We start from the raw sequence: 25517 nt of genomic DNA, 5'->3' as shown, positions 1-25517 counted from the left end.
AAGGGAGAAAATACCTTTTTCTTTCAAAAATATCTGTGTGGGTTCCAGTTATTTATTTATTTCAGTTTCGCTTGTCGCCCAGGCTGGAATGCAATGGTGCGATCTCGGTTCACTGCAACCTCCGCCTCCTGGGCTCAAGTAATTCTCCCACCTCAGCCTCCCGAGTAGCTGGAATTACAGGCATCTGCCATACCTGGCTAGTTTACATTTTTAGCAGAGAAGGGGTTTAACCATGTTGGCCACCAGGCTGGTCATAAACTCCTGACCTCAGATTATCCACCTGCCTTGGCTTCCCAAAGTGCTGGGATTACAGGCATGAGCCACTGCATCTGGTCAGATTTTTAAACTATTCTGAGTCAACAGTGCAGATTAACTAGTCTTGTGCCCAGGAGAAAGCAGAGGGCACTCAAACTTCAGGCCACCAAAGCCGACCCCTGAAACGTGAGCCATAGTGAGAATTAAGCACAGAGGCAAAGCCCCCTTGCTCAGTGTCACAGAAAGTGGTGGAGCTGGAACCTGACCTAGAAGTGTCTGATGTATAACAAGTGTGGACCGACTCTGTAGCCTGAAACTGCAATGTTACTGAAGGGAAAGAGAGCACATAAAGCCCTCCAGTGCCCGGTCTCAGCAGCTCTCCCGTCATTTCCTCCTCCCTGCCCAGGGGCTGAAAGGGCACCTGCTCAGAGGCTGCACGGGTTTCTATTGGAGGCCTAAATGGTGTCCTGTGTAGCAGCACAAGGTTTCCCTAGCAACCCTGCCAGCCAAACGCACGCATTCCAGAGAATGCCACAGCCTTCTCTCCAAGGAAAGCCTCTTCCCTGCAACCAGTCACAGGGGCATCTGCCTTCAGTGCCCTCCTATTCCCTGCACCTAGCAAGGGGCTGGTTTATGCTCAGGCTCCGTTGAAAGGATGAATGAACAAAAGCTTTGTCGGTCCTGTGAAGAGCTTCCAATCCCCACTGGGCGCCTGCAGCACTGGGCTGCACCTCCATAGAGCAGGTGTGTTGTTCACTGAGTAGGAAAGATCCTGTGTGTTAAGGCCTGGGCCCATTTTGTGCCTCTATTCCTAACGCAGCTCAGCGTGCTGCACTTAGTAGGTGCTCAGTAACTGAAATGAACCAGGATTTCTTTTTTTCCCAGATGGAGTTTTGGTCTTGTTGCTCGGGCTGGAGTTCAATGGCACAATCTTGGCTCACTGCAATTCTCCTGCCTCAGCCTCCCAGTAGCTGGGATGTCAGGTGCCTGCCACCACATCCAGCTTTTTTTTTTTTTTTAACGGAGTTTTTCGCTCTTGTTACCCAGGCTGGAGTGCAATGGCGCAATCTCGGCTCACCACAACCTCCGCCTCCCGGGTTCAGGCAATTCTCCTGCCTCAGCCTCCTGAGTAGCTGGGATTACAGGCACACGCCACCATGCCCAGCTACTTTTTTGTATTTTTAGTAGAGACGGGGTTTCACCATGTTGACCAGGATGGCCTCGATCTCTTGACCTTGTGATCCACCCGCCTCGGCCTCCCAAAGTGCTGGGATTACAGGCGTGAGCCACCGCGCCCGGCCTTTTTATTTATTTATTTTTTTAAGACGGAATCTCGCTCTGTTGCCAGGCTGGAGTACAGTGGCATGATCTTGGTTCACTGCAACCTCCAACTCCCTGGTTCAAGTGATTCTCCTGCCTCAGCCTCCTGAGTAGCTGGGATTACAGGCACACACCACCACACCTGGCTAATTTTTGTATTTTTAATAGAGACAGGGTTTCACCATGTTGGCCAGGATGGTCTCGAACTCCTGACCTTGTGATCTGCCTATCTCACCCTCCCAAAGCATGGGGATTACAGGCGTTAGCCACCACACCCAGCCCACCCAGCTAATTTTTGTATTTTTAGTAGAAATGGGGTTTCACTATGTTGGTTGGCCAGGCTCATCTGGGACTCCTGACCTCAGGTGATCCACCTAACTAGGTCTCCCAAGGTGCTGGGATTATAGGTGTAAGCCACCACGCCCAGCCTGAACCAAGGTTTCTAAGATGCTCTTAGCCTCCTCAGATCTGGCCTAGCCCACCTTTCCATCTTACCTTTTCTGCACAACCGCCCACAGCTAGCCCAGCCTACGCAACAGCCAGTCTGGCTCCCCGACAGTGCAGAGCCGGCAGTGGCCGAAGGAGCCAGGCCCAGTCCCATCCAGGCCCCCCTGCTGCAGATGAATGCTAGACACGGCTGGTAGCACATGGTATTCTTTATTGTGACGCTCGGTGGAAAACATCTGTAGACCAGCTTACTGTAGTGGTGACAGCTGCAACACATGCTAAGGCACTTTTATTATATAAAAAAGGGGGTGGGAGTTCCACTCACTCCTTTGTGACAGCAACTGGGACCTGAATTCAGAGCTTTGTAGGCAAATGCAGCTTTTATATCGCTTCATGATTTGAGAGTTTGTTTCCTTTAAAAAAAAAAATGCCTTCTTGCCATAAGTCTCAATGCAGCATATACAAAACAGTTAGGAATACAAGTAAATTCGGCAACCAGTGTAGACCAGTGAGGACAAGCTACTCTCTCCTAAACAAAGGCAGTGAGAAAGACTCAGAATTTTATTTATTACAAGAAAGGGGAAAAAAAGATTTTTTTTTTTTTTTTTTTTTTGCTTTCAAAAATATCTGTGCAGGTGGCAGATTTTTAAACTATACTGAGTCAACGGTGCAGGTAAACTACCCTTGGGCCCGTGCTGGAGCAGGCACAAGATGGCAAGGGAGGGCCGCTGGCCCCTCTAACGCTCTGGCTGTCAGACTTGGGACAAGTCCCTTAACCATTATATCTATTTGGTCCCCAAGAGTGCTGGGAGAAGTCACTGGAAGGCTGCTGGCCTTTCCAGCTTGACCCCGACAGCCTTGCTGTGGCAGGGGCAGGCTGTCCTCGGTAAAGGAGGGGAGGGGGCATTGCACTTGAGACGTTTTAGAATCGGGAGGGAGACAGTGGCCTGGGACTGGTGGCGAGGAATCCACTCCTTGCCTGCCCAGCAGTCTGTGCCCTGCACAGAGGGGGAGCCCCCAGGCCTGCTCCTTCCGGAACATCCAGAGCTACGGGAGGGGGGAGGCCCACAGGGCACAGGGTGTGAGGTCACCACGTGTGATTGCCAACAGCAAAGAAAGGGGAGGAGTGGGGGCGCTGGTAGCAGAGGTCGGGGAGGCTGATGCCTGCGGGGGTGTCCGACTACCAAATAGGCCTTCAGGCTGAAGAAAAATAGATTCATAGAAAACTCTGGCCCCTCCCCAGGGGCCTGTCCTCCTCGCCTCATCATCTTGTGCTTTTTGGCGAGAGGACTGAGGAGCCTGCTGGTCACTCTCTGCCTGGGCCCAGGCCCCTGTCTCTTTGGTATCAGATTCTGAGCGGGGGAGGGAGCTGGAAGGGGTTGCAGCAGAGGAAGCCAAATGCCCTCCACCACGCCTGGAGGGAGACGGGATGGGGGTGGGAGGCACGTTCACAGCAGTCCCAAGAAGGTGGGGGGAGGCGTGCTGCGGGGTCTGGGAAGGGGAGGCTGCGGTATCCGTCTGTCCATCCATCTCAGGCTGCAGGAGAGGAGGCTTATTCGGCAGGTTTGGCCTCAGCTCCATCTGCTTTGCCGTCCACCTCCTCGTCTGAGCAATCGCCGGCACCTTTCCGAGCCATTCGGCGGGGCACGACAAACGGCAGGTCCCCACGCCTGTGGGCAGAGGCAGAGAGTCAGTGGGGCCTGGCCGGGGGCGGCCGCAGCGCAGGGCACACATCCCAAAGCAAATGCCAGAAGGAAATCAGGCTGCTCCCACCAGGAAGCAGCAAGGCGGAGCCTTGGGAGCCACAGCTCAGCTGGACAGGACCGCTCTCAAAAAAGCTTCCCGCAAAATATTTAGTGGTCAGACATCTTCATCTACAACAGGAGAGGCAGAAAAGTGTAAAATGCCACCTCCTGTTCCAACTCCTATAAAACAGGTGACACCACAATGTGTACAACAGGGTACACAGGTGTGCCTGTTCACACCTTCTTCCCACCACATGAAGGCCAGGCATGGTGGTGCATGCCTGTAATCCCAGCACTTTGGGAGACCGAGGCAGGTGGATCACCTGAGGTCAGGAGTTTGAGACCAGCCTGACATGGTGAAACTCTGTCTCTACTAAAAATAGAAAAATTAGCCAGGTGTGGTGGCAGGCGCTTGTAATCCCAGCTACTAAGGAGACTGAGATAGGAGAATCGCTTCAACCCAGGAGGCGGAGGCTGTAGTAAGCCAAGATTGTGCCATTGGACCCCAGCCTGGGCAATAAGAGTGAAGTCTCCAAAAAAAAAAAAAAATTCCACAAAAAAGAGGTAAGAAATGAGAATCTCTGCCAGGCGCGGTGGCTCAAGCCTGTAATCCCAGCACTTTGGGAGGCCGAGGTGGGTGGATCACAAGGTCAAGAGATCGAGACCATCCTGGTCAACATGGTGAAACCCCACCCCGTCTCTACTAAAAATACAAAAAATTAGCTGGGCATGGTGGTGCATGCCTGTAATCCCAGCTACTCGGGAGGCTGAGGCAGGAGAATTGCCTGAACCCAGGAGGCAGAGGTTGCGGTGAGCCGAGATCACGCCATTGCACTCCAGCCTGGGTAACAAGAGCGAAACTCCGTCTCAAATAAAAAAAAAAAAAAGGAAAAAAAAAGAAATGAGAATCTCAGAAAATAAGATCCTCTGCTGCAAACGTTCACTACATTTGGAGCGTTAACGCTCCCTGAGAAATGCAAAGAAGTCTTTTTAACCTCTGTAGGCATTGTTTATTCTGTGAGTGTTTACCAGGCACCTAATATGTGCCAGGACAGGGCCAGGTTGCCTCAAGCAACTTCTAATTCAAAAGACAACAGACTTTTAGGACAGGCTGGGGATGAATTCCCTAGAGTTTACTGTTTGTTCAGAAGGCTAAGCTAAAGCCTCAAAGGCAAGAAGGCAGAGGGGGCAGAGACTGCTTTGTGCTGGCCTTTCTTGGTGACATTAGTGCCTTGCTTGTAGGCTCGGGGTGAGAAACCGCAACAGGTTTACCAGGAGCTTACTTTGCTGAGGCCAGCTTTTCAGAGCAGGCTCCCTTCTGACGGAAGGGCCGAGGCGGCTCACCTGAGCTTGTTCTTGAGGGAGCTGACCTCGCGGTTCATGGCGTCGGCCGTCTCGGTGGCGTCCTCCAGCTCGCGCTGCAGTTTCCGGCGGGAGGCGTTGGCCCGCTGGGCCTCCTCTTCGGCCTCCTCCAGCTGCCGCTTGAGCTGCTTCAGGCGCGTGGATGCCTTGTCGGCCTGCGGAGGCGGCCGTGTGATGCGGGACCCTGGTTAGGGGCTCTGGGCGTGCAGCCCGCCAGCCCCACTGCCCCGCCTGCTGCCCTATGCACTCCCAGCCCTGCTGCCCCTCTCGATGCCCCCAGCGCCCGCACCTGGTCCTTATACTGCTCGGCGTTCCTCCGCTCGTCATCCACCTGCAGCAGCATGTCCTTCAGCTTCTTCTCCGTCCGACGCACCTGCTTGCAGGCTGCCTGGCGCTCCCTGCGTGGTAGACAAGGTGGCTCAGAGGGAACAACACCCCCCTTCAGAGGGTCAGGCCAACACATCCTATCCTGGACCACCCATTCCCCAGGCCTCACTGGCATCTAGCGATCACCTAGGGAGGCCTTTGCTGGACACAGACCATGTACCTGGCTTCTTACGAGGGGCACTGCAAATAGCCCCATTTACAAATGAGGAAACAGGCCTCAAAGAGCAGCTGTGTAGCTGGAAAAGCGGTCTGGGGCCTGCTGTAACTCCCACTCTCCCGAAGGAAGTCTCAGTCCTGCTAAGCCCAGGGATCAGCTGCCCTGGGGGGAAGGACCGCCCTCTACCTCATCCTTAGACATAGCCACCAAAGTTCCTGGCTTTAGAGGTGGAACAGATCATCCTGTTCAAACCCCACAAGCTCCCCCCACCACCCACCCAGTGGAAGAGATGAGGGCCCCATCAGGAGGGAGGAAAACAGCCCCCAGGACTCAGGAGACACAGCTGGTTGCTGACCCAAATCTGGGCAGGGCTACAGTGGGGCTGGAGGTTTTCCCAGGACAGCTGGGGTGGGGCCAGGGCCAGGAGCACATACTTGGTCTCGTTGTCCAGCTGCTCCTCCAGCTGTGCAATCTTGGCCTCCAGGGCAGTGATGGAGGCCTTGTACTTGGACTTGACAGTGCCCTCCATCTCCTGCAGCTTGACCTTGAGCTCCTTGTTCTGGCGCTCCAGCTGCTGCCGAGCGTTTTCGTTCTTCTGGGCGTGGCTGCGCTCCAGGTTCAGGTCGGTGTTGATCTGGTCGATCTGCAGAAGGAGGGCTGGTGACCTCGGGGAGGGCTGGGCCCTGGCTGGAGGGCACGAGCAGGGCCGGAGGAAGGTGGCAGCAGGATCCCACCACACCCTGGGGGTCCAGAGGCTTGGGTCTCCCAGAAAAAGCAGGATTAGAAACTTCTGAACGCCCAACAGAGAAGCCAGAGGGTGATCTTTCACGTCCAGTTGCCTGGACATATTCCCTCAAGCGGCGGGGGAGCAGTGGCACGTGGCCTGTGCGTCTGCTTGCTGGGTCTGAGGCCAGCTCCGCCGGGCGGCTCCAGAGCCGAATGGGAGAAGGCTGGCCGGGCCGGCGCCCACCTGCAAGTTCGCCTTCTTCAGGCGGTCGTTGACCAGCTCCGTGTTGCCCTGCTCCTCCTCCAACTCCTCCTCCAGCTGCGCGATGCGGGCCTCCAGGCGCCGCTTCTCCTCCAACGCCAGGGCTCTGTGGGGTGGACGGGAGGAGTGAGGGGCCTAGCCAGGGACACACCTGGTCTCTCCCAACTCTGCCCCCTCACTCAGCTCACCCTTTGCCGCTGCTGTTGGCGATCTCGTCGGCCAGCTCGTCCCGCTCCTGCTGGGCCTGGCGCTTGGCACGCTCTGCGGCTGCCAGTTCCTGCCACAAAGATCCAGAATGTGACCCGAAGGCAGCCACAGCCCCGCAAGACCATCCTTCCCAGCCCCGGGCACCCTCCTCTCAAGCCCGTCCCCAGTCCCACCTCCCCAGAAAGCTCTTCCTCCAGGATTCTTCTAGCTCCCAGGGCTGGTGCCCCACTGAAGTCATAGCTTAAAAGCACTGTATGTTTATAAAACTCAACTACATTTAAGTGCTAGGAATCAAGCCAGGTGCCAGGGTGTGCTGGTGATTAACAAATGTCCTTGCCTAACCAGGGGAGACCACGTGGACAGAGCCACTCACTTCTGCCCTCTCCTTGTTCTGGGTGAGCCAGAGCCCAGAGTCAGCTCCGGAGCCTGCAGGCAGGAGACGGCTGCACCCTGGACGCTTTCACACCCGGCATGTCACACTGCAGGGCACCCTCTAGACCCAGGAAACACTTCAGGACTCGCTCAGGTGTGACATGCAGGGCAGCCATGGGGACGCTCAGACCCTCCCTCACCAGGCAACGTTCACAGCAGGAGGTGGTGGCAGCCACGGAGCCTCATCTTATGTGAGGCATGCCAATGTCACTCACACACGTTCCGATCATACCGGGGAGGCCCGCTATGTAACGGAACCCCAGAATCCTTTCATAAGCACGAGAGCCGTCCCCAGCCAATTCCTGGAGCTGAGTCGGACTCCAGCCCTGCCCTCTGCTGAAAGCCCTGTGCTGCCACCTGCTGGCTTCAGGGCAGCACTGCCACCGCACCCACCTCCTGCAACTGGATCATCTCGGCCTCCATGCTCTTCAGCTTCTTCTCGTTCTCTTTGGCCTGGGCCAGGATCTCCTCGCGGGAGGCGCGGGTGTCGTCCAGCTCTCGCATGCAGTCCTTCATCTGGGCCTGGGGCAGGGACAGAGGCTTGGCACCCCACCCAGGTCCTTCGTCCTCGGCCCTCACCCTCGCGCATCACCTTGCCCATAGGGCTGGTGCTCTACTCGATGCTGTATTTAACCAACCAACCATGGTGACGGGGAGAAAAACCAACTGAAGACAAAAATCCGTGTCCCATCTCATAACGCACACTTTGACAGTGCTGGTCACTGAGGACGCAAACCCAGGCTGAGCTTCGTTTTCCAGTTCTGTCCCCTCTGTGGGCCAGAGACCAGTGCCCACAGTGCCACCCCTCATGCGCACCTACTGCTTGAAACCAGTGCCCAGCCTGCCAGGTGTCCCCACCACAGGCAGGAAACACCTTTCCTTTTGTTACCTCTTATTTAACACTAAAGATTTGCGCCGGGCGCGGTGGCTCAAGCCTGTAATCCCAGCACTTTGGGAGGCCGAGGCGGGTGGATCACGAGGTCGAGAGATCGAGACCATCCTGGTCAACATGGTGAAACCCCGTCTCTACTAAAAATACAAAACATTAGCTGGGCATGGTGGCACGTGCCTGTAATCCCAGCTACTCAGGAGGCTGAGGCAGGAGAATTGCCTGAACCCAGGAGGCGGAGGTTGCGGTGAGCCGAGATCGCGCCATTGCACTCCAGCCTGGGTAACAAGAGCGAAACTCCGTCTCAAAAAAAAAAAAAAAAACACTAAAGATTTTTGTCAAATACTTTTTTTTCCATTTGCAGGTAACTCCAAAACAGATTCCCCAAGCCAGAGTGCATGACTGGGTGTGTGCAGCCAGACCACAGCAGCAGAAAATTCCACCAGCAGAGCATCTGTGCCTCACAACCTTGTCCGCAGCTAGCTTTTGCAGATTTTTTTTGGCCAGGCACAGCGGCTTGTGCCTGTAATCACAGCACTTTGGGAGACCAAGGCTGGCGGATCACGAGGTCAGGAGTTCGAGACCACCCTGGCCAACACAGTGAACCACTGTCTCTACTAAAAATACAAAAATTAGCCAGGCATGGGGGCGTGCACCTATAATCCCAGCTACGCGGGAAGCTGAGGCAGGAGAATCGCCTGAACCCAGGAGGCAGAGGTGGTGGTGACCCGAGATTGCACCACTGCACTCTAGCCTGGGCAACAGAGCAAGACTCTGACTCAAAAATAATTTATTTTAAACCTAGGGTTATTCTTGCTACATGATATTACCTATCAGAGCTGTTTTTATGTGTTCATTATTCTTTAATTATTGAGGAGGTGAAAATTTCCAAGTATGTATCCCACACTCTAGGCTGCTTCTCGGAACCATCACGCTGGAGCCCAGAAGGCTGGAGCGTCGGGACGCGGCTGACGCCGGGGTCTGCATTAGGTGAGGCCTTCCGTGCTCCACCGTGTCTGGGCCTGCACTTGTCTGTCTGCTTCTATGTTTTATGTACTCAGCCATGCACCGTTTTGCAAGTTTGCTGCTGGACTATTGTGTTTCTACTCACCGCTGAGCCTCTGTGTCTCTGTCAGTGAGATGGGGCTGGAAGCACCCAGGACCTCCCCAAGAGGCGCCACCCTGCCAGGTTCCCGCCCCAGCGCCCTCGCATGTAGCTGGCTCAGCTGGGCGCCGCCCGCCCTCACCTGCAGCTTCCGCAGCTGCTTGATGGCTTCATCCCGGTTCTTGTTGGCCGAGTCGATGTGCGCCTCCAGGTCCTTCAGGTCCATCTCCAGCTTCTTCCGGGCGGCCACTGCCATCGAGCGCTGCTTCCGCTCGTCCTCCAGCTCTGCCTCCATCTCCCGCACCTGGGGGAAGGAAAACCAACAGCTTGGGAAGCTGGACCCACCCAGAGACCCCGCTCGGGCTCTGAACCCAGGTGCCTCAGTCCAGTTCTGCAGGATCCGTGGGGCCTCCGGGGGCCAGTGGGGATTACTGACCCTAAGAACTCTAAGGTGAGTCACTGACCCCCGAGACAGGGGACTGCACAGGAGGGACGGGACGGGAGGGGAGGCGTGGTCAAGGGCCCTAACACAATCCAGGTGGAAGAAGGGAACGGAAGCCTGTGTGAAGCCAGGGCAGCCCTGGCCACCGTGGGGTGGCCGGAGCCCATGCACACCTGTCTGACCAGCTGCTTCTTCTTCTCCTCGCTCTGCTCGTCCCGGCCCTGCAGGTCCCGCTCGAACTGGGCCTTCATGGCCTGCAGGTTGACCTCCAGCCGCAGCTTGGCGTCTTCAGTGGCCTGCAGCTCGTCCTCCAGCTCCTCCAGCTGGGTCTTCATCTCCTCCACCTGCTGCTCCAGAGCCCGCTTGGACTTCTCCAGCTCATGGACCTGAGCCCCAGAGAGCCCAAGTCAGGAGCAAAAGGGACTGGCAGGGACCTGGGTCTGCTAGCCCCGGAACGTGTGCACACGCTGACCCTCTGTGGTGACCCCGCTCGGGCCCCTCCCAAGGCCTGGCTGCCAGGCCCGGCACTTACGCTCTTGCCCACGTCGTCCTTGGAGCTCATGAGGTCCTCCATCTCCGTGCGGAACTGCTTGTTGAGCCGCTCCAGCTCCGCCTTCTGCTCCATGGCTTCCTCCAGGGCGCGGGCTAGCGACAGCGTCTTGGTCTCCTTCTCCCGGGCCTCGGCCTCGGCCCGGTCACGCTCCTCTGCATACTTGGCAGAGATGGTCTTCTCCTCTGCCAGGAGCTGAGAAAGCGAGGGACACCGTGAGGCTCAGCACCACAGGCTCAGAGCTACGGCCCCCAGCAGGGCAGGGCAGCCGGGCCCAAGCTCCCTGGGCAATGAGGAACCCAGATGCCAGGGCGGAGAGCAGCCAAGGAGGAGCAGGCCCAGGGCTGGGCTCGGGTCCACACACACAGCCCAGCGCATCCTCAGGACTGGATGACCGGCCTGGGGCAGGCACTACCTCTAATGCCATGTGGTAAGGTCTGTTGAGTTTTTATCACTTATTAATAGTAGCCCCCTGTATGGGACGCTGGCCCTTCCATGAGAGCCCTCCAAACCTGGAAAAGCTTTGGTTCTCCTGAACCGATGTTGGCATTTGGTTGGCATTTTCCATGAAGCGAATACCAAGCTGGCTGCCCAGAAGCCTGAACCCCATTTGTGGTCCCCTCTAATGACAGCCTCAGTCCCCCGGCATCTGTTCTCCACCTGTACCCACCCGGCTCTATCCTACTTTCCCACCTTCCCTTCCCTTCCCTTTCCCCAAACCGTAATAATTCTGTGGGGTGTTGGTTGCTGACCATTTCCTAAAGGGCCAGAGAGTGCATTTTTTTCCCCCCTGAACGGAGTCTCGCTCTGTTGCCCAGTCTGGAGTGCAGTGGCGCGATCTCAGCTCACTGCAACCTCTGCCTCCCAAGTTCAAGTGACTCTCTCTGCCTCAGCCTCCCGAGTACCTGGGACTACAGGCATGTGCTACCACACCTGGCTGATTTTTGTATTCTTAGTGGAGATGGCCTTCACCATGTTGGCCAGGTTGGTCTCGAACTCTGGACCTGGTGATCCGCCCACCTTAGCTTCCAAAGTTCTGGGCTTATAGGCATGAGCCGCCATGCCCAGTTAAGAGTGCCTTCTTTAGAGTATGCAGGCCCCACAGTCTCTGCAGCAACAGCTCAACCCCGCAACCACCAGAGAGAACACAAGAACGACGGAGTGTGTGTGCGTTCGGTCCAGCTTTCTCCACAAAACGCAGCGGGCTGGACCCGGCCGCCACGGTTGCATGCCCGACGTCTATCCCGCCCCGGTGTTCACATCTCCCTCAGCTTCCCTCAGATCTTTTGGAATAAGGAAGCAATATGAATGCATAAATAAATGGTTTAAATGACGGTAAAACCAGTTCATTATAGAAAATCTGAAAAAAGGTGAAAACCCAGAAAGGACAAGTTCCTCCTCAACCCATTGCATGAAGACACCCTCTTCCGCTGGCCTTGTCCCCCAGCCCTTCAACAAGCCAGAGACTAGGGGACCTCTAAGTGCTGGCCCCGCACGGCCCCTCCCGGGGAAAGGTCTCGAGGGAGCCCAGGCTTTCTCTGATGAGGCCCTCGCCTTGGGCTCAGTGCCCGAAGGAGATGAAACGCAAAGGTTGGGGCGGACGGCCACACACCTGGTCAAACTTCTTCTGCTTCTTCTCCAGGTTGCACGCGGTCTGGCGCTGGTGGTCCAGGTCCACAAGCAGGTCGTCCAGCTCCTGCTGCAGCCGCGTCTTGGTCTTCTCCAGCTTGTCGTAGGCGGCCACCTTCTCCTCGTGCCGCTGGCTCAGGCCCTCCAGGTCCTTCTGGAGCTTCCTCTTCACCTCCTCCGCGGTTTCCAGGCACCCCACACTGTCCTCCATCTTCTTCTTCATGTCCGCCACCTGGCAGGAGCAAGGAGTAAGCAGATGCCCGAGATGCCACCTGCTCAGGTGACACACCTGTCCCTGGGGCAGCTGGGAGCCTGTCTGCCACACTGTGCAAGGGGCACCAGGGATCTGCCCAGTTACGAAACTGCCTCCCCCAGTCCCTTCCCTCTCCACGGGGGCAAGACAAATGGGAGTTTCTGCAGAAAGGCACCCATCTAGTGCATGAAGCTGGGGGGAGGCTGACCCCTAGGCCCGCTGTGGGGACTCCCAGCCCTCATCCACACCAAGCCTCTCGCTCTCTGGAGCCCACTCCCAGAGAGCAAGGCCAGTGCCCTGTGGGGGTGTACACGGGGTCCCCATCACTCAGCCCTTGCATCTGCAGATAAACCTGCAACCACATGCACTCGAAGGCAACTCCTACCCTGACTTTGGGATGAACTCCCAGCCCATCCCGAGGTGGTTCAGGCCTTCTGGCCTGCCACGTGGAGGCCTAAGACAGGATCTAGGACAGGGGCCCTGACATTAGTCTATGGACCCCTTGACAGCCTAGAGAGGCCTAGGGACTCCTCATGACAATGCTTTAACAACAGGCATGAAACAAACATAAGGGATCACCCGGGCAACCAGTACAGAAAAATGCCGTTGTCACACATTCTCAACACCGTGGCTCAGGAAGCCACGTGATGCCAGGTAGCACAGCAGATAGATAGGAAACTCAGTGCAGGCCTGGCAATCACGACCCTGACAGGGTAACTGGCCATTGCTTCAGGTGACGAGGGCACAGGGACTGCCAGTACCATGGCTTACAGCTACATTCATAATGGAAGCAGTGCTACATTTTAGCTAGACTGGCGAAAATGAAGCGTAAGACAGCAGTGAAGATAGTTGTGTCCCCCACCTAAGTCCACAGACCCCTGGATTCCTCTCCTAGGGACTCAGGCTGAGAGCGCTGATGTGGGACAGCAGGGAGGGCTTCCCTGGGAGAGGGGGCAGTGGGCTGGCCCGGCGGGCAGGCTGTCCTGCGAGGCCCAGGCCCGCAGCTCCCCAGCCTGCAGACTCCGGCCAGTTCCCTGGCCGTCCAAACCTGAGCGTGGAGGGCGGCGATCTGCTTCTCCAGGTTGTGCCTGGCCTCCTCCTCCTCCTCCAGCTGCTCCCGGAAGGAGCTCTTCTCATCCTCCACCTGCTTGAGCTTGGTGCTCAGGCTCAGCTTCTGCCGGTTCTCCTCCTGCAGCAGCTCCTACTCCCGGGAGGAGATGGGTGCAGGCGCTCAGGAGAGCCGTTTCTGAACCCCAGGGACCCCACCCCCTTGAGAAGAGGGAGGAGCCGGTCCTGCTGATTCACGGGATGGCCACATAAAGACCTAGTGGGAGCTGGGAGGACGCAGAGTCCGCCCCCCCCCAGGATGAAGGGGAGGAAGGGCGATCTGACGGGCTCTGGAGCTCACGTCGTGTAGGCACAGGGGCCTTCCTAGAGGAGTCCACCTTCCGGGAACCTGGCACCATCCTTACCTGAGTGTCCTGCAGCTGGGACTCCAGCGCGGAGAAGTCCTTGGTGAGCTTGCTGGACTTGCTGTCAGACTGGCTGAGGAGCCCGGTCACGTTGTCCAGCTCCACCTGCACCAGGCAGGCAGACATGAAGGACCATGCATGGACCTGGCCCCACTGCTCCAGCCCCACCTCGGCTCCTTTAGGGAAAGCTGGACCTGAGTCACGAGCTGAACCGTGAGGGCCTCCCTCAGGAGCCAGTCTGAGTAGTGAAAGACTGAGACAGAGCACGCGTGCACTCGGGGGTCTGGGCCATGACTGCTGCTGGGGCCCACCGCGTGCACCGGGGTCCCGGCGGAGGCCTCACCTGCAGCTTGGTGACCTTGTCGGCCAGCTCCGTGCGCACGCGCTCTCCCTCGTTGAACTTGACCTGCAGCTCCTGCAGCTGCGCCTCCACTTTCTTGCGCTTGTGCTCCGAGTCCCCTTTGCCCTGCAGCAGCACCTTCACCTCATTGGCCAGCTCCCCCCGCTCGTTCTCCAGGGTCTGCTTTGCCTTCTCGAGGTTGGCTTTCACCTGGTGGGGGAGAGAGCAAAGAGTGAGTGGGGTGTCTCCTGACACGGGGCTGGCTGGCCTCTCGTCACTGGACCCTAGATCCAGACATCGCAGCTCCTGCAGCCCTGACGGCGGTGTGCCAGCTGAACTCAGAGGGCTCAGGCCTCATCTGTCCTGCCTCTTCTCTCTCAGCTGGTGACTGACACTTGGCTCCTGTCTTCACTGCCGAGGACCTCAGCTTCCCCATCTCTAAAACAATCCCTGCCCAGCCTTCTGATCTTAGCAATATTTATCACGCAATGAGGGGAACTATAATTGTTTGTAGTTAGACTTCCAATAAAGCCTCTCCGAAGTTTGATGTTCAAAGTAACAATGCAATGTTTTTCACCCACACATAACCACATGGAACAGACCTATCACAATCCTCCCTTATGAACAGGGAAACTGAGGCACAAGTCACCCAGCCCCTAAGAAGGGGAGACTGGCTTCAGAACCGGACAGTCGGGTTGGACTCTTGTTAACTGCTCTGCAGGACCGGTTTGGAGACTGGGGACCCTGATTTCCCCTGGCAGTCTTGGGTGGGCTCTGCCCAGCACAGAGAACCCCACCTTTCCCTGGCAGTCTTGGGGGCACTCTGCACCAGCACAGGGACCCCACCTTCCTCTCGGAGTCTCTGCCCAGCACAGGGACCCTGCCTTCCTCTGGGATTCTTGGGGGGGGCTCTGCCCAGCACAGGGGACCCCGCCTTCCCCTGGCAGTCTCGGGGAGGCTCTGCCCAGCACAGGGGCCCCGCCTTCCTGCAGCGGTCTCGGGGGGCTCCATACCCGCTTCGTCTGCTCCAGCTGCTCCGCCAGCTCTTCCACGGCCTGCGAGTGCTTCTGCCTCATCTCCTGGATCTGGGCCTCGTGGGTCTTGGCCTCCTCCTCCAGGGTCTTCTTCAGGATGTTCACCTCCTGCTCACGTTTCGACCTGGGCAGAGAGATCCCCTTAGAGTGGAGGCCAGGGCGCCGGAGCGAGCTGTTCCTGACCAAACAGAGGCCTGGCCTGACCTGGGCTCTTCCCTGACCAAACAGAGGCCTGGCCAGAGCACAGGCACTCCAGGCAGCTTTGCTACCCATCAGCCCCTCCTGGCCATCCATCCCACGGCCCAGGCGCAAACACGCATTGTGAGACGCCTCTGTAGCCTTTCAGCTTTAAAGCCCACCCTTGCCTCACCCCCAATTTTGCGCGCGCTCTCTCTCTCTCTCTCCAAGCCGTGGCCTCCCTGACTGCCCTCCCCAACCCCAGGGACTTGGCCCCAGGGCACACCTGAGCTCCTGCTGGGCAGCCGTGGAATCCAGCGTATCCTCCAACTCTGTTTTCAGAGCCTCTAGCTCTTCTCCGAGGTCCCGTTTCTGCTTCTCGGCTTTATTCCTGGAAGCACGCTCAGACTCCAGGTCTTCCTGGAGTTCAGAGATCTGAGACTCCAGCTCCCGGATCTTCTTGAGGGCTATGTTCTTCTGGGCAGCTTCTTCTTCCACTCTGCCAAAGCAAACAACAGTATCAGCATGAAGCCGGTTTCACCTCCAAGGAATAGCGTTTGCAGGACAGGCCTGAGAGAGGTGCAGCAGCCAAAGCTGCCTCTGGCGGTCACAATCGCAGCACTTAGGACCACTCTCAGCAAAAACTACAACTGAGGCGACCAGATTTAAGGGCAATACCGCTCAGAACTAGAAAAGCTCACAGAGGAATCGTTTCCATTTCCAAAGTAAGATTCACTGCTTCAAATATTTTTAAAACTGAAATGATTTATTAAATGGGAAGAAAAGGAAATAAAATGCTACACCACTGAATGACTGCAACTAACTAAAAATACAAATGTGCTATGGAGTTTAGATGGTTATGATGGAGCAACATGATGTTCCAGTTAGAACAATTAGAAATTAAGGGACCGGGTACAGTGGCTCACACCTGTAATGTCAGCACTTTGGGAGGCCAACATAGGCAGATCACGAGGTCAGACTGAGACCATCCTGGCTAACACAGTGAAACCCATCTCTACTAAAAATACAAAAATTAGCTGGGAGTGGCGGTGCACAGCTGTAGTCCCAACTACTCAGGAGGGTGAGGCAAGAGAATCGCTTGAACCCGGGAGGTGGAGGTTGCATTGAGCCAAGAGAGTGCTACCGCACTCCAGCCTGGTGACAGAGCAAGACTCCGTCTCAAAAAAAAAGAAAAAAAAAAAAAAAGGAAAGAAGTTAAGAAAGCAAAGGACTATTGTAGGTGGGTGATAGAGCTGTGGATGATTTTTTTCAAATTAAATAAAAGACAAATGATGTCCCTCACTGTGTCCTGAATGCACAAGAACCATTTTGCCGTGAAATAAATGGCTCTTCTAAGACAATAGGGGAAAGAATGCTCACAGCTCACTGGTGCAGAGAACCAAGGCCGGCAGCAAGCAGAAAGGGCTGTCCCGGCCATCTGGGCTCGGTGGGCAGGTGGGGGCCTCACCTGGCCAGGGCTGGCAGCAAGCAGAAAGGGCTGTCCCGGCCATCTGGGCTCGGGCAGGCGGGGGTCTCACCTGGCCAGGGCCGGCAGCAAGCAGAAAGGGCTGTCCCGGCCATCTGGGCTCGGCGGGTAGGGGGCCTCACCTGGCCAGGGCCGGCAGCAAGCAGAAAGGGCTGTCCCGGCCATCTGGGCTCGGGCAAGCGGGGGTCTCACCTGGCCAGGGCAGCCTGGAGCTCCTCTTCTTTCTTGGCCAGCTGCATCTTGAGCTCCGCAATCTGTGCCTGGAGCTCGGCGATCTGGTCGCTGAGGTCCGTGGAGTCTCCCTCTAGCTTCCGGCGTGTCTTCTCTAGCTCCTGCCGCTGCTTTTCCTCCCTGCGGAGACGCTCTGCAAGGAGAGGGGAGCCCACACAGCCCTCAGTGCCTTGGGCTCTTCTGTCTCCATGTTAATTAGTTATATGAAATACTGAGTCCTCGTTATGCAAAGTGTGTAAGGCTCAAGGCATCACAAATACACACACTTGTATCCAACTCCTAGAGGCAGGAAGAGGACATCATTGCAAACTGCCAGCCCCTGGCGTCGCTCTCCACCTCACCCCTGGGTCCTTCCCTGCCAGGAGTGAGCACCTAAGTTCTCTCCTGAAGCTGGCGTTCATAATTCCCTGTTTTCCCTTGAAGGCTGTACCATGTCTGTATCTCTAAAAACTACATTCCATTTTGTGTGAATCTGAACTTACGTAATGGAACTGCCTTGTGTGAATTCCACAGTTGGAACTGCAGGGTCGGGGCTCAATGTCTAGCTTTATAACTCTGTGATGCCACTTAGGAAAGCTACTTTCAATACCTCTTCGAGGACCTACTTCATTATGCTGTTGTGAGATGCCAGTGAGTTACATCTTAAAAGGCAACGACAACGGTGCCTGGCCCATCTAAGGTCGGCAAAGCCGATTCCCTGCCGGGCCTCTGCCGCCCCATCTCATGATCTTGAGGTTTGGCCTGCGAAGTTTCGCCGGAATAGGCTTGTATGGACACTTGCCTGCCATTCCATGATATGCACACACCACAACTTATTTATGTACCCGTCCTGCAGCTGGCAGGCATGGGCTGTGTTCGTTGCACGCTCTGATAAAGGACGCTGCTGCGCGCGCCCTGCTCACTCTCAGTGTACACGGCTGAGAGTGACGGATGGAATGGCCAGGCCACCGGTATGCCCAGCTTCAACCTCGCTAGGACTGCCCAATCGCCCTCTGACGTTGTCTACCAGTTTGCAGTTCCATCAGCAGCGTGTGTGCCCTCTGACAGCTCCGTATCTGTGTTAGTGCTTATCAGTGTCAGCCTTTCGTGTCTGTCCATCTGGTGGGCGTCACCCCTAGACCTCCTGGATGCTGAGGGAGGGCATCTGTGGGGGAAGAGATCTCCCAGTGTCTGGACCTCTCTTCCGCTGGATGACCTGACTCACGTTATCTCCTGCAGATGTGATGGGGCTGGACAGGGTGGTAAAACCAAGCTGGGGAAACTCCTCCCAGCGGTCAGGTTTTGGCCTCCCTCCCCAGGGTGTGATCTCAGTCTGGGTTCTCCTGTTTCCCCAGCTGTCCATTCCTCTCAAGGGGCAGAGGTGGGGTTCCGGAGACAGCCACAGACCTGTGCTTCTACCCCAGTCCCCCGTTCCCGCCACAGATCCCAAGGGCACAGAGAGACGAGGCAGGATTTGTCACCCTGCGCCAAGTCAAGCAATGAGTTCTCGTAGCATCTGTCTAGCACTTTATGGTACACACGTGTTCACATGTATTTAATGAAGTCCTCACAGACACCTTAGCACTGTGTCCCCTTCTTAGGTAAAACCAAAGCTCATGGAGCTTAAGTAAAAGGTGTAAGCTGAGCCAGCTCATCAGTGACAGAGCTACTGAGTCCTGTAGGCCAAAACCAGAGCCTCCTTGGAAGTCTCAGAAGCTCCGGAAACCCATGGTGCACGACCACAGGGGAACACCAAGGCTCTCCTCCTAACACGTTTCACACTGGGGACCATCTAGCCACAGAGCAACAGGGGCCTGAAAGCCCAGGCTCCCGTAGGCACCAGACACAGCTCCCCTCGACCTGCTGACCTCGGGTCTGAAGGGCAGCAGCCGGTGCTGCAGTGTGGCCCAGGCTCACCCATAAGCTGAGGACGCCTCGGTGTTCTGTTCACAGGCCAGCCCCTGCCCACCAGCCCCCTGTCCGTCACCTCCCTCACCTTCCAAGTCAGTGATCATTGCCTCATGCTTGTTCTTGAGCTTGGCAAGGCTCTTAGATTTCTCTTCCTCTTCCATGAGGTTGGTGGTGAACTCAGCTATTCTGTCTTCCAGCAGTTTCTTTTCCTGGGGAGAGGGAGGTAGGTCTGCGTTTAGCGTCGGTAGAGCACAGAACACTTTGGGTCTCCTCGAAGCATGACTCGCCAGAAAATTCTGGGCTGAATGGAGAGGGCTTTAGACACCTGATCAAATTCATTAGGATTTCCTGGATCAAAGGGTGACTTTGAAAGGTTACCAGCTCTCCTGCAACAGCAAGATATGCTTCCTGAGAATCAGAAAATGTGGGTGCCCAGGCCCTTCCCCTGCCCCCGTGGGCTTGGGTGAGAAAGGCTTCCAGGTGACAGCTAGTATCAGCAGGGACAGATGGCTCCAGGCCTTCAAGAGGCTGCCACATGGCGCTCACCTGCGCCACCAGGCCATCTTCTCCGTGCCCCACTCTCACTGGCCAGGTGGGCCATGGCCTTCCCGTCCCTCAGCCCCGCAGTGCCCCAGGCTGCTCTCCTTGCTTTCTGCCCTGTGTGGCCCCCACAGCACCCCTGCCCAGGTGCCACAGCTCGGCACAAGCATCTCAGTCTCCTTGTCCCAGTCCCAAGTGGGCGTCCTGCCACCTCAGCCTCCCCACCCTTTGGTGAGGACACAGTAGCCCCAAAAGGCGGGGAGGCTGCCTTCTCCTGCTTTCTCCTCTAACTCATTCCCCGGCTGCCATCTACTCCCTGGGCAGACACTGCCAGGGACACAACTCGTTCTCAGGAGGAGCAGCTGCTGCCCAGGGACACAGAGGAGGAGTACCCCATATCTCAACACAGAGCCACCAAGGAGCCCCCAACCCCACAGTGACCAACACCTGCAATGCTGCACACACGGCCCCCTTTACAAAGGCTCGGGTCTCACAGCTGGCAAAGAAGAGCTCTCCAGAGGGGAACAAACAAACCCTTTCCCAGGGCCCCTTTAGTTTATGAGAAAAATCTCTCCACTAAGGCCCACGGGACCTCCAGGGAGCACCTGCAGCTGAGCAGAAGCCCCCATGCTGCAGGCAGAAGAGACAGGAAGCAACAGTGGGGGGCTAGAGCCCTGCAGGGCGACCACACTCTCCCGCCCACAGCCCTGTGGAGTGGCAGCAGGTGGCGGCCACAGGCCTCACCTTGGCCAGCTTGCAGTTCTGGTCCTCCATGATGATCTGCTCCTCCTCCAGCTTCTTCAGCTTCGCCTCGGTGGTCACCTTCTCCAGCTGCAGCTTCTGCCGGGCGCTCTCCTCCTCCTCCAGCTGCTCCTCGAGCTCCTGCCAGGACCAGAGACACGGTGAGGACAGCAGGCCCAAGGGCATGGCCAAGGCAAAAGCAGCAAGGTCCGAGGGTCAGGGCCACGCCAAGCTGAGGACGGCCAGATCTGTAGAGCCCAGGGCCACAGCTGAGGCGGGGAACGGCAAGATCCATGAGTCCAGGGCCACAGCTGAGGCGGGGCCCAAGCCCTATGTGCAGGATTCCAGATTTCAAACTGGGACAAGGGACCAGAACCCCGGTGCCATGTTCTGAAGGGTTTCCTGGAGCAAGCTCCCACCCATGGAACAGGCGGGAGGCGGAGCTGCTGGTCCTGCACACCTCTGGCTACCGAGGGCCGGGGCTGATGGCAGGGAGATCAAATTGGCCTGGATGCTGGCCCAGGCAGTGCTCGTGGAGACTTAGAGGCACATGTCACAAACCACCAGCCCAAAGAGAACACCCCGCACTGGGCGCCCCACGCAGGCAGCGTGAGGAGCTGGCCTCCGCGGACGACCCTGATTCCATGTTCTCCCAGGTCCTGGTCCCTGCTTCTCCGCCCCGCCCTGCCCCTCAGGCCCCGCCCCTCCCTGGGCGCAGCGGGTGGGCACCTGGATGTTCTGCTGCATCTTCTTCTTCTCCGCCTGCAGGTGCTGGCAGCGCTCTTCCTCCTCCTCTACCCTGGCCTCCAGGTCGTGGCAGATCTCTTCTAGCTCCTGCTTCTTGGCGGTCAGGCGGGCCCGAAGCTCCTCAGCCTCAGCACACAGCTCGGTTTCTGCCTGGAGCTGCTCCTGCAGCTGCAGTTTCTCCGCCATGAGCTGCAAACAAGTGGAAAACACAAGCTCCTCGCAACACCCTCAAGACACTCTCCATCCTCTAGGACAGATGCTGTGGCTCAGGATCCCAGCGGGAAAGGAACATGCAGACAAGAGTAGCTTGAAGCTTCCACACACTTTCCAGACATCCTGTCTTTTACTTTTCACTACCCCATGAGCGCCACACCAAGGTCCCGGGAAATGGGCTCAGGTCATGTGGTAGAGCTGAGGCTTGACCGCAACGCTGGTGAACTTTCCATCCTATTAGGTGGCCTACCTACATCACATAACCCCAAATGGGGTCTGCAGAGAGATTGATCTCTGTTCCTACAGTAACAGGAAATGCAGTTGTAATAAACTCCTATAGTAATCGTAGTGGCCAGCCTGCCACGCCTACCGATGGCCAGGAGGTGGCAGTACTAGGCAGGCGGCAGGGCAACCTGGACAGAGCCTGCGCAGACGCCCACCTGAGACTGCAGGGTCTCCATCTCCGTGAGCCTGTTCTCCGCAGCCAGCTGCTTCTCTCGGACCTTCACCAGCTCCTCCTCCTTGGCCATCATCTCCTCCTCCTGCCGGCTCACCTGCAGCAGTGGCTTGACCTGGGAAAGGAGATGGAGGTAGAGACATGCTTGGCTGGAAGATGCCCGCCTCTGCCAACAGGTGTGACGCTGCTCCCTCACCTCTGAAACATGACAGTGGGGGCAAGAAGACATGTGGTGGGGGCAGCTGCAAGCGGGCATAGCATTCCTGGAAATCGATTTGGCGCTCTGTACCGTGGGCCTCTGACCCGCTGCCAACTACACTCCAGGGAAACTATCCCTGTGTGTGTGTGAAGATACGCACCTCAGCAGTGTTTATAATAGCAAGAAAACTAGAAAGGACCCATCTCTAAAAAAGTACCCAGGTAATGATGTGTCCCCCAGGAAATAGTACACGACCTCTAAAAAAAAGATGCTTATGAAGGAATCGTAAATGGAACGTGCAGACTGCAGCACTGTTTATATGAGTCAAACTCAGCTATGGCAGAATGTATACGGTTTACATAGCTGAGGTTTTATAGGCAGTGAGAAAGAGCGAGAGAATAAACATAAAGTAACAGATGCTGTTGGTTTAGGGTGAAGGGCTTATGGATGAGTTTTTATTTCATTTGTATTTGTTAGCTGGCTTTTCGCAATTACCATAAATTATGTATTATACACAAAAGCAGCCTAGACAAGTTTAAAACAAAGGGAATTTTTTCTAAAGGCCAGGAAGGTCAGCCTGGGCAAGATAGTGAGACCTATCACTATCTTGTCTCTACTAAAAATCAGAAAGGCCCAGGCACAGTGGCTCATGCCACTAATTCCAGCACTTTCTGAGGCTGAGGTGGGAGGACTGCTGGAGCCCAGGAGTCTGTGACCAACCTGGGCAACATAGTGAGATTGCACCTCCACAAAAAAATACAAAAATTACCAGGCACCGTGGCTCAGGTCTGTAACCCCTGAACTTTGGGAGGCCAAGGCGGGCAGATCACAAGGTCAGGAGTTCGAGACCAGCTGGACCAACAAGGTGAAACCCTGTCTCTACTAAAATACAAAAATCAGCCGGGCGTGGTGGCACATGCCTGTAATTCCAGCCCCTCGAGGCTGAAGCAGGAGAATCATTTGAACCCAGGAGGCGGAGGCTGCAGTGAGCCGAGATCATGCCATTGCACTCTAGCCTGGGTGACAGAGAGAGACTTCGTCTCCAAAACAAACAACAATAAAAACTACAACAATTAGCCAGGTGTGTGGTGGTGGGCACCTGTAGTCCCAGCCACTCCAGAGGCCCTCCTAGCACTCACCTTGGTGAAGAGCCGCCACCACTGCCAGTTCCGCAGCTTGAGATAGGCAGCGCAGTTCCGCTGCAGAACCTTCATGGCTGTCAGCTGCTGCTGCCGCTTGGCAAACGCTCTGCGGGGTGAGGAACACGGTCAGCACCACGGGGCAGTGGACAGCAGACCCGACCTAACAGTCCGGGCCTTGTCCTCAAGGCTTTCTGGGGGGGGTCTCTACCCCTGCCTGGGGCACCTCAAGAAAGAAACTCAGGGAGGGGGCCTGGCCTTGGGGTTGAGATATGTTCCTCCCACTTACAGGCTGTGTGACCCAAGAGGCACTAATCTTAACAGTGGGCAGGGGACCTACGTCACCAGACTACCCCTCCACAGAGGAGCCCACGGAGATGAAGGCCCACGTAAGGTAACCACAGATCCTCCTCAGCGTGGGACTGAGCATGACTCCTGGTCTTGAAGCCGACTGGCCCCAGGCGACTCTGGACTTCAGCTTCCCACCCTTCGTGCTGTCTCCTATCTGAGCTTTTGTTTGGTAGGAGAACGTCAGGAGCTGACGTTCTGCAAAGGTGGGCTTTTGGATAAACAAGGCCCCATCTGTGCAAATGCCACACACGCAGGCTCCATCTCCCAGAGCCCGGCGCTCAGGCTGGGACCCTCATCCCGGAGCACGAGGGGACGAGGATGCAGGGCCCACACCTGCTGTCCTGCAGCAGGGGAGCCCTCACTCCCTAGGGAGTCGCTTTGGACTTAAGGATGACCTGCTCCTCTGGAACCACAGGGTCCTTTAGGGACAGGCAAGCTCTGGGTGCTGTCCCCACAAGGGTGACACGGTGAGCAGTCCTGACAAGCAGGACCTTTCAGGCAGGCAAATCCAAGTACAGCCACCCTCTTCCCATGCATCACTCTGAACCTCAATCAGAAATGCCTGATTTAGCCGGGCGCGGTGGCTCATGCCTGTAAGTCCAACACTTTGGGAGGCTGAGGCGGCCGCATCACCTGAGGGCAGGAGTTCGAACCCAGTCAACATGGTGAAACCCCGTCTCTACTAAAAATACAAAAATTAGCTAGCTGTGGTGGCGCACACCTGTAACCTCAGCGACTAAGGAGGCTGAGGCAGGGGAATCGCTTGAGGTTGCGGTGAACTAAGATTGCGCCAGTGCACTCTAGCCTGGGCAACAGAGTGAGGCTCCATCTCAAAAAAGAAAGAAAGAATTGCCCAATTCTATTCCTCAGAGGTAGAAATCCAGGAGCAGGGGCAGAAAGAGCCACGTGGGCCTCCCCAACAGGCAGGTGACTGGCTGCAGTGGGATATCCTAGACCATGGCTTGCTACATGCTCTTTGGCAACAGAAGGGCATGGCAAGGCCTGGCGTGTGGGGCAGGAGTACCTCCCGGGACTCACTTCCTGGCCAGGTAGCCCCTGCAGCAGGCCTGGAACCCTATGATGACGTCAGTGATCTTCAGGTCCCGCTCCTCCTCCAAGTGGGCCAGCACACCAGCGCGGAAGAAGACTTTGCTCTGGCCGATGCGGTACAGGTTGCTGTCAAGCTCCAAGGCTTTGATCTAGGTGGGAGGAGTAAGCTGTTTACCTGGCTCCATGAAGGCGCAGCCCAGACACAGCCGGAGGCGCGCCCTTCATCCTTCTTCCCACTGGCTGATGAGCATCTGGAGAGCAGAAAGCCATCTCCTCTCCCTCCTTCTTCCTGTCCCCCATTCCCCTGTCACTGAATGCAGGCTTTGCACATAGTAGGTGCTGAATTTTTCCTTCTCTTTTCCTCCCACCAACACCCCACACTGCAGCCAATGCTTTCTGATTCTTTAGAAACAATGTGAAGTAAAATAAGGTCAAAGGTAGCGGCTGCTAACCCTGGACACGCCAGAAAAAACAGGATGCTGGGAAGGGGAAAAACGGACCAGGGTTGGCTCTGAGTCACTGCAGGGCCTTCATTCAACTAGAACTTGGAGCACTGTGCTAGGGCTGGGAGGAGGGAGGGAGGGAGGGAGGGAGGCAGGGGGAAGACCAGATCACAGCGCAGCGGACCTGCTGCCCTGGCTGTGAGCTACCCTGCTCACCACGCTGGGTGTGGAGTCAGGACCGTGAGCAAGAAAGCAGGAGAATGTCCCCCAAACAGAAGAGGCCATGATCCCACATCAGAGCCTGGCCGTGCCCACCATTCCGGTCTCCTCCACACCACCCTGGTGCCAAACACCAACCCTGGCTATCTGAGGCCGAGGGGCTACTGCATAGGGCGCCTGGCAGAGTCAGACCTGAAGCATCGGAAAGGACACAGCCTGGGTATCCACCCACCACACGGTGCTGATACAGCGAGGTGGGCCCTGGCCATGTGGGCACTCCCCAGCCAAGGGGCCATCCATCCAGAGAGGCAGGATTGCAGCTCAACTCACCATGAGCACGCACGCCTGCTTCCCGTCCATGAAGCCCTTGGGAATGGAGTTTGGGGTCAGGATCTCGTATCTGAGGAAGGAAAGAGAAGCCTGGTCATTTTACCCATTGCCTCAATTCCATGTGCCTGGAATATAGGAGAGAGGTTAAGATCATTCTTACAGTGCAGCAGACATAGCATTCTTTACACAAACTCTCCTAAGGAAAGAAGACACAGGCAAACCCCTATCATGCTCTTTTCTTAGGCTGAATGACACAAGGAAAGCTTGGTGTTTTTCAGAAAGTGAATGGA

The 25517-nt window shown here is 56.4% G+C and overlaps 1 protein-coding gene across 1 annotated transcript in view; it reads right to left on the bottom strand.

The window, feature by feature from the left end:
- Window positions 1-2213: 2213 nt before the first annotated feature.
- MYH9 (myosin heavy chain 9) overlaps window positions 2214-25517 on the bottom strand; it is a 112976-nt gene continuing 89672 nt past the window's right edge. The window contains exons 18-41 of the mRNA XM_003932915.4: window positions 25228-25297; window positions 24224-24384; window positions 22835-22943; window positions 21480-21611; window positions 20809-21015; window positions 20083-20220; window positions 18884-19007; window positions 16870-17041; window positions 15478-15690; window positions 14994-15138; window positions 13984-14190; window positions 13641-13745; window positions 13217-13369; window positions 11899-12147; window positions 10269-10481; window positions 9910-10122; window positions 9437-9598; window positions 7694-7822; window positions 6850-6938; window positions 6644-6767; window positions 6108-6316; window positions 5419-5527; window positions 5112-5284; window positions 2214-3692 (exon numbers count right to left, since the gene is read on the bottom strand). Of these exons, the coding sequence (XP_003932964.1) occupies window positions 3575-3692; window positions 5112-5284; window positions 5419-5527; window positions 6108-6316; window positions 6644-6767; window positions 6850-6938; window positions 7694-7822; window positions 9437-9598; window positions 9910-10122; window positions 10269-10481; window positions 11899-12147; window positions 13217-13369; window positions 13641-13745; window positions 13984-14190; window positions 14994-15138; window positions 15478-15690; window positions 16870-17041; window positions 18884-19007; window positions 20083-20220; window positions 20809-21015; window positions 21480-21611; window positions 22835-22943; window positions 24224-24384; window positions 25228-25297 (3724 nt within the window). The 3' untranslated portion in view covers window positions 2214-3574. The remainder of the gene's footprint in view (window positions 3693-5111; window positions 5285-5418; window positions 5528-6107; window positions 6317-6643; window positions 6768-6849; window positions 6939-7693; window positions 7823-9436; window positions 9599-9909; window positions 10123-10268; window positions 10482-11898; window positions 12148-13216; window positions 13370-13640; window positions 13746-13983; window positions 14191-14993; window positions 15139-15477; window positions 15691-16869; window positions 17042-18883; window positions 19008-20082; window positions 20221-20808; window positions 21016-21479; window positions 21612-22834; window positions 22944-24223; window positions 24385-25227; window positions 25298-25517) is intronic.

Source organism: Saimiri boliviensis, chromosome 21 (genome assembly GCF_048565385.1).
Source record: "Saimiri boliviensis isolate mSaiBol1 chromosome 21, mSaiBol1.pri, whole genome shotgun sequence".
Lineage (NCBI taxonomy): Eukaryota > Metazoa > Chordata > Mammalia > Primates > Cebidae > Saimiri > Saimiri boliviensis.
Note: the sequence above shows the minus strand (reverse complement) of the source record. Positions and strands in the feature narration are given on the sequence as shown.